The sequence below is a fragment of the Triticum dicoccoides genome, chromosome 3B (assembly GCF_002162155.2).
Source record: "Triticum dicoccoides isolate Atlit2015 ecotype Zavitan chromosome 3B, WEW_v2.0, whole genome shotgun sequence".
Lineage (NCBI taxonomy): Eukaryota > Viridiplantae > Streptophyta > Magnoliopsida > Poales > Poaceae > Triticum > Triticum dicoccoides.
In genome coordinates this window covers 835,101,254-835,109,657 of record NC_041385.1, presented here as the reverse complement: position 1 = coordinate 835,109,657, position 8,404 = coordinate 835,101,254, and the positions used below count along the sequence as shown (strand labels likewise).

At 45.4% G+C, this 8,404-nt stretch overlaps 1 protein-coding gene across 1 annotated transcript; it reads right to left on the bottom strand.

The window, feature by feature from the left end:
• Positions 1 to 4,359: 4,359 nt before the first annotated feature.
• On the bottom strand, positions 4,360 to 6,449 carry LOC119282563 (polyphenol oxidase I, chloroplastic-like). Its single transcript, XM_037562744.1, has 2 exons — positions 5,636 to 6,449; positions 4,360 to 5,388 (listed from the first exon to the last, which is right to left on the bottom strand). The coding sequence occupies exons 1-2, from the start codon at positions 6,386 to 6,388 to the stop codon at positions 4,510 to 4,512; spliced, it is 1,632 nt and encodes a 543-aa protein (XP_037418641.1). The 5' UTR covers positions 6,389 to 6,449; the 3' UTR covers positions 4,360 to 4,509.
• Positions 6,450 to 8,404: the final 1,955 nt, after the last annotated feature.

Here is an 8,404-nt window from a genome sequence, read left to right as displayed (position 1 = left end):
AATCCCACACTACCAATAGTCCATGTACGTATCAGCTAAATCGGGTACAGTACCATATGCATGTGATGGGCTAGTGCGGCATAGCATCCCTGCTTTGTGCTACAGGGAGGGATTTAGTTGGGTTCATTCTGTTGTACTTGGTAATTAGCAGGATAAGGTACGCAGCTAATGATCATTTAGGGTGTGTTTGCTTAATTGCACTGATTTTTACAAGTTGCATGGAAAAAACGGACCAGATTGAGTAGAGCCTGGTTGAGGAGATACAGCGTTTGCATGTTCTTTGGTCACCCGCATATGGTTTGCCTGCATTGTGAAAGCAATTCCTACCCGATGTTTGGTTGCATACATGCATTGAGATTAGGAATTAACAACTACACTGAAAAAAAGAGGTTATAGTAGAACTCATGCATGACAATACACACATGTTCGCATGAATAGCACACACACATACGCGAGCTCACCCGCCCGTTCGCATGAACAACACGCGTGCACGCGCGCGCGCACACACACGTTCACATGAACAGCACTCACACTGACAGCAATTCTAGAAGTTCGAAGCACCGTTGTACTGTAAACTAGGGAGATTATAAGGGACTAGTGATATGTATAAGTATCCGTCTAAGACCGTCGAAATGGAATAGGTACAGCATGGAAGTTGTGTGAAACGGAGAGATGAAGCTACTGGCCAAACGAAAATTCAAATGATCCACCGTTCGTGAAGAATTTGTTGAAGTTCATCCAAAATAGCTTCAAATATAAACACGAAATTGAACATTTCCAGTCAATGAAATCATGAACCAATCGCATGTATGGAAGCACAATGTCCATGTGCATCTTTTTCGTATACAACTTATCTCAAATCGAAGCGCCGTTGTGTGGATTAAAAGAGACTAGTGAATGAGATTAGGAGTGAAGAGATTAAGAGGGTGATATGCATATTACAGTACACTGGTCACATGTGTATCTACTCGTCTATAATTTGTGAAACAGAAAACGCACAACATGAAAATCGTGTCAAACAGCAAGGTGAAAATACTCCTCAAAGGAAACTTCAAATGGTCAACCATGTGTCATGAAAGACAACATATAGAGTGAACGAACTACGATCCGATCGCTTGCATGGATTCAGAAAATCGAGGTGCATTTTTCGTGTAAATCTTGGTTGTGTAGAAGGGATGGAGGATATTAAGGAGGTGATTAGAGGAAAATACATGCAAACCACGTACAGGCACACCCCGCCAAAGCCACGCACGTGTGCTCTAGAGCATCGCCCGGGTCCGACTCGCTGGAAACTGTCGATTTGGCCGTTTACAGCGATACGGACAAAATGACACTTTAAAAACCATGTCGTGCAGGCCCAACAATGTTAGCATACAACAAAACACCCGAACACGAAAAAAAGCTGCCTTCAACGGCCGGGTTGAGGTGTATGACGGCTGCCAAGCACATCATTAATGGCTAGCCGTTGGATGGAGGAAGGGAAATGGATGGTGGACGCTTCAATGGTACTCCCTCCGTTCAGAATTACTTGTCGTAGAAATGGATGTAACTAGATGTATTTTAGTTCTAGATACATCCATTTTCGAAACAAGTAATTCCGAACGGAGGGAGTACGTATTTACGCTTATAGTGACCATGATTAGATAGCATGGAAGATACAGGTTGTGTTCCATGACAAACTCCATACATGGACTCCTGGTCGTGCTGGCTATATGCTCAAAGCAATGAAGGCAAAAATATTCTAGAGAATATGCGAAGTATTACATATTTTTTTGAGAACATAGTGCAGATGTAGGCGCTTATATATACATATTCGGATTAAATATTGAGATACATATTTGGATTCATATCTTGAACTGACACACACATTTGTGGTTATCTATCGGCAATTTTCTACCAACTTATTCATAACAAAAACGTCTACCTCCAGGTCACCTCCAGGCGACTTCGGAGGCCCCACCGCCACCCAAGAAAGACCAAGCCACTGCATTCCATCCCCTCGCTGGCGCGGGAGGCCAAACAGCAGCAGACGTCTAGCAGGGCGCCCTTTTCCTCTTCCCATGCATCTCGTTCCCCACCTCCAGCCCCAACCCTAAATTGCCCCCTCTATGCCTCTGTCGACGACACACTGTTGTGCTCTGGCATGTGCGGCTTGGCAGCTTTGACGAGATCGGCGTGATGCTGCACATGTGGATACCCTGAGCGACAGCTGATCGGATTGCAGCGGAGCTATGCGTCACACGTCCCCCATGCCGCGAGGAATCTGTCTCCTAACCGATGGGATGAAGACGGTACAACCTCTGGGATGCCACACGTAGTCGCCGTCATGGCCGCCGCCTCCCCCTCACATTCCCGATCCACGTGCCGTCGGGACCTCAATGTAGCCTCGATGCGGCGCCCTCACCGCCAAGGGCAGTGGGCCTTGGCATGGTTCATGGCAACCTTCAACCGCACAATATAACGATACCATCGGGTATAACCGTAAGAGATTACCAATGTGTTTCAGACTTTTGGTGATGATCTTGGCCATTATGTTTGAAGATCAGCAAAGCTCAGAGGATAAAGAACTTCATTGGATGGGAGAAGGCAACACTTCACTACTCATCCCGCGGACGTGGTTTCATTTGCGTATGTCTACGTCCAAACCATATATGTGTGACTGCGAGCCGGATAATCGGTGTATTGCAGCAACATTCTTGGCAAGTGGGGGCAGCAACACAGGGTGACTTTGTTTTTTGTGGTGTTCTTTTGGGAATCGAGTCTCGATTTCCGGGGTGGAAACCCTAGGTTTTACTTTCATTGGTTGTACCTGGCAGTGACGGATCTCTATCTGTTTTCTTGATACAACCATTATTTGGAGTTTACTTGGACTTTCTCCGAGGTGAAAACCAACTATCTGTCCTTGGTGGTTGATCGGGTGACATCAATGCTTGTGCATTGTTCCCTTATTGTAGGTGTCGCTTTTGGAGAACCTTTTCCTCTGTACAGGTGTCTCTAATGGTGGTTCTTGTTTCTATTCCTTTGATGATTGCTTCGGCGAGGTCCTTTATCTTTTTCTTTGTTTTTCATCTGCTTGCCATAGATTTGGTCTTGTTTTCTCTCTCTCTCTCTCTCTCTCTCTCTCTGTGTGTGTGTGTGTGTGTGTGTGTGTTTTGGTGTCGATTGCGGGCATCCTAGTTGCGCATAGGCCAGGTGTCTACTCTTTGTGTTCTGTATCCACTTGATGCTTCATGATGATGGGTGAATAGAAAGCACCTTTATCGAAACATGATACATTCATAATGATCAGTTTTTACTTTTAGATATAATTGCAAAGGCATATAAAATATAAGTTGTTATTAAACTATACCATACGTTACATGTGTATGTGCAACTATGAAGATCTATCTTTCGTGACGTTTCATAAATTAAGAATATCTTAGTTGTGATGCAGTAACAGAGAGAGCGTCCACTAACCAAATGGCTAGATGATATTCAAAATTCAATCTGTGTGCCAATTGAACAAAGTTAAATTTTGTGAACCATAAAAATTATATACACAAAATGCGAGCGTGAATATAAATACAAATTCCACATTGGGTGAAAAAACTCTAAATAATTTGAGCTCATATAAATATGTATTATTAAAATCAATGTCTAATATGAAAAATGTTTAGATTTACCAGCCATGCATAAATTAGTTGAGTACAACTATTTAAAGTCACTAAATATTGTTCATTACATTAAAAAAATCTTATGGTAGGACTTTTACCATCTTCCCAATAAAATATGAAAGTGTTGGTTAGCCCTATAATCGTAAAAAATTATATCAATATGAACCTAATATTTCAATCTTTATTGAATTCAGTCGGTTCCAAAATAATTATTAAGGAAAAGATGAAAAGAAAACTATGTTGATGTAAACAAAATTAGGTGTGCATGTTGATTTATCGAGTGCGTATGGAACACGATAAGCAAATGCTACCACCATGCATCCATGGCACTGGGCTTGTTTGGCCTTTATCCTTCACAATTGTTTATGTAATTTAATCTAGACCATCAAATATGAGTAGTTTTGCCTAAAAAAATCAAATATGAGTATTTATGATTTTGGCACTTCAAATTGCTTTTTTTTATCTGTATTGTATACTTTGGGTATGTACAAGATATATTGCACTTACTTTCAGATTTACAAAACCAAGACAAAGATTATCATTTCCGCTTTTCAAAAAAGCTGAACTACCAGTTTGAGTGGCATGGATGTACTGCAATATAAGAGACATTGGCTCGCATTATTTCCTGAGTTCTTTTATAGTACATCAAATCATTTAGGGTATTTTATTTTCGGGATAGTGCCCAAATTACGCAATGCTACAACACATTTGCTTGTAGTATTTTCTGGCTTTAAGGGCACATTGGGTATTTCATACAGCTGCAGATCAATTGGGTCACAACTTGATGATTCGCTTCCATAACTGTAATCTCACTCCAAATTTACAATACATTATGCAATTTGATGGTACTGTAATCTCATTCCACCATGTACACTATTCTTAGGCTTCTGATTTTAACCTTCCCATGTCTGGGCACCAATGTCACGGTCACGGTGTCATCACCATCGGCATCCAAATCTTCCAAGAGCTCGTTCAATGCCACCCTCATGCTTGTTTCTACAGGCATCCCCTTGCCTGTGCCATCGATACGTGGATTACTCAAGCACATGTAGCTCCCTGCTAGCTCGCGCCCACTGGGCTTCACCTTCTCGTGCTCCATGGCGTTCACGTAGACGTCAAACTTGACCATTTCTGTTCCGTCGGTCTCAATGCCCTCGATCACCAGTACTTCCTCACGCGCCCCCTTCTCTTGCGTGCTTCGAAGCACTTGTGGTCGTCTTACCTCTACGGTCACAACTTTGTGAAGGGATAGTGGAATTCTGACGGACTTGAGCAAGGCTTTCTTTTTGCTCATGTTTGGAGTTGTAGGTGGGCGTGCGTTCACCCACGGCATGCCAACGCCATCAAACTTGTACCGGAGCTTCTCTGTATCGAGCACGTTGCGGACGGTGATCCGCACTAGGCGGGACTCCTCGTCGTAGAAGAGGAAGGAGGAGTCGAGCCAGTCATGGTCCATGAAGTCGACATGGCCACGGTAACCACGGGCAGCGCCAACTTCGCGCCATGCCTGCCACAGGCGGTCTATGTTGCTGTGGTGTGGGTAGAAGAGTGGGTCTCGGCCGGCTGAGTAGTAGGTTCCCATGTTCTCCACGTTGGTGAGAGCTATGTCGCCGGTCCAGGTGTGCACCGTGTTGTGTGGCGACAGCTCCACTGTCCCAGGGCCTGGCTTGTCAGACTGGCCAGCACGGAAGGGCTGGCCATGGAAGAGGGACGGCAAAGCTGCATTGCCAATCATCTGAAATACAGTTGTCAGACAGGCCGTATTTATCATTCTGTGAGGAATAATAGTATACATGCACGTACGTAAGCCTTCGTTTGAAATTACACTTGTCGCTCAAACGGATATATTTACCACTAAAATACGTATACATCCTTTCGAGCTACAAGAAATTACGGAAGGAGAAAGTACTAAATAAGTTCGAAAATACTCTGCTAAAGGAAAGTTCAAAAATAAAAGATAGTAGCGTACGTAGGCGACGCACCTGCTTGTACATGGTCCTAAGGTTGTGCTGGATTTGCTGCTCGTCTGTGCGGTTGCTCTCCACGCCGACGAAGCCCAGGTCCACAAGACTGGGTGGCGCGTGCCTAGGGTTCCGGACAGGATCGTACAGCGGCGACGAGGAGTTGGCGAACTCGGGCGGCATCCGCATCCCGTCCGGCACGTCCCAGCTCCAGAAGGGCAACGCGAAGTCGGGCTCCCCGAGCAGCTTGGCGGCGATGCGCTCGAAGAAGTAGAGGTAGGCGCGATGGAAGGGGAAGAAGAACCACGAGAAGTGGATCTGCATGTCCAGCTCCTGGTTTCCCGTCTGGCGGTAGGAGCCGGTGCAGTAGGCGCAGTGGATGTTGGCCATTTGGTAGAAGCTGCGCGGGTCGGTGTGGGGCAGCGCCTTCATCAGCGCGATGGCGCGCTCGTACTTGGCCATGTACTCCGCCCCCACGGCATGCACGGGCCGCCGGACCCTGAGCGGCTCCGCCGGGTCCGGGAGAGTGAAGTTGATTGGCTCCGACAACGACGCGGATGCTGGGGGGCAGCAGTAGAAGGGCGGGAGCGGATTTGGCGGCAGCTTTGGCTTGCGGCACGTGTGGAGGCTGGTGTGGAGAGGCCAGCCGACGTTCGAGTCGCCGCTGCTTTTGGTGGTAAGTGCATGTGGGATGGTGAACACGTCGTCTGAACGTAGGCCGGAGACGGCTAGTAGCGCTGTTGACAGAGAGAAGCTTGTGGTGTAGAGAACCATGGCCGCCGCACACACGAGGAAGACGAAGGCCGCGGCCGCGAGTGGAGCACATGCGCCTCTAGTGCTGGCCATGGCGTTGTAGGTGCTTTGCTTGTTGCTTCGCACAGCCAGCCCATATATATACTAAAGAACTGACAACAAAATAGTTCTTTTTTGCGGGAAAGAACAAAAATAGTTTCAGAGTGTCTATGTATCAGCTGACTTATTTTGTTTGGGGATTCGTCAGGTCCTTTTTTCGGTGGATCACCCGCCAGCAGCAAATGTTAGGAATAATCTGTGGCGGGCTTGAACGCGTGCGCGTGTGTGCGCCGGACGCGTCGGGACCAGCCCGTGGCAGGCTCGGGTGCATGTATGTGTGGCCGAGGGAGTGTGCGCGCGTGCGTAGGTTTGCTGGTGATGGAGCCGGAGGGGTGACCGCGTCGGCCGGGCAGTTAGTGGCCGCGTCGTCCGCGTACGGGCGCGGCGGGAGCGCGAGCCAGGTAGGGCGACAGGCGTGGGGCGTGGGCGAGTGGAGCGCCATGGGCGCGGCGTGGCGTATGTGCGCGCGTATAAATCGCTAGTCCTCCGTGTATCGCAAGAAAGCGGCTGAGTTTGTGCTCAGGAGAAAAAGGTGTTCGTGCACCTGGAAAGAAACTTGTCATGTCCTTCTCCTTCCTTCTTCTTCTATTGATCTAGTTCAGAGAAAGAGAGAAAGGTGCAGCGTGAGAGAGAGGTAGAGCTAGGGCATAGCCACGGTTACAACAATTGGTATCAGAGCTTCGCTTCAGGCGATCACCGGCGACCATGGCGCTCGTCCCTCAATTGGGAATTCGTCGGTGGATCACCCGCCGGCAGCAAATAGGGTATTATTTTCCCTAAATGGTCCAATTGCTAGTCACCTTCTTAGGGGTTGGTTGGGCTGGCCCAACTCATCAACGCTGCGGCCTTGCCATAAACTATTTGCCGCTTGCGGGCGGCAAATAGTCAGGCAGTGCAAAACAAAACCGAAAAAAAAAAACTAACCAAAATCTTCATTTTTCAGTTTTTGGTTTTTTAGTAGTTTCCAAATTTGAAAACTGTTTGACATTCGATTTTTTCGATTAAAAAACTAAAAGGATTTAGTTAAGCCGAGTTAAATAAAACTGAGAAAAAAGTAAAATTATGCTCGCACAGTCAGACGGGTGGAGCATGTGAAAAATATTTTTCTGGGCACCAAGCCTTTATAGCCATCCCTCTATTGCAATTCACGTCAATTGGCGTGGTGGTACTAGACCCAGAAAGCTCTGGTCGCTTGGTTTAGTACCCCCCCCCCCCGGTGGTTCCACCAGGTGCCCATGGGTCTACAATTACATGGGCCTTTCTGTTCCACTAGGTATTGTCCGTATTCAGCAATTGATGTCCCTGACTGTAACAAGTGTCGCGTGTATGGTTTAGTACCATTGTTTGGTTTTATTTTTTTCAATTTTTTTGTCCGGCTATTCTTCTATTTTATTTTCCTCTTTATTTTTATTTTTCATTTACTTTTCTTTTTCTAAAATCAAACTATTTTTAAATCATGAACTTTTTCTTAACTGAAACGATTGTTATTGTTCTTATCAAACCAATAGCGATTCATACAAGCTAAATCGTCTCGTCAATGGTGGGCCAACAATTAATTTTTTTGCATATGTATTAAGACATTTGGCCTGATTTCAAAATTGTCCAGATTTTTATATGTTGTTTTCATTGCAAAATGATGGGTCTCCTAATCCGTGAAATTTTAAAATACACGAACATTTTCTTAAATTCACGAACTTTGTTTCAAATCCATGAACATTTTTAAATCCTTGCCTTTTTAAAAAATCCATGAACTCTTTACTACTTTTACGAACATTTTTTAAAGCCCGTGATGTTTTCAAATTTGAGAACATTTTGTAAAAAAATGATGAACTTTTTCAAATCCGTGATCGGTTGGGGCAGCCAAGGTCTAAATTTTGAAATATTGTTTCGATACCAAAATAACAATATTAATTAACGGTTCTAAACTATTAAATCTTT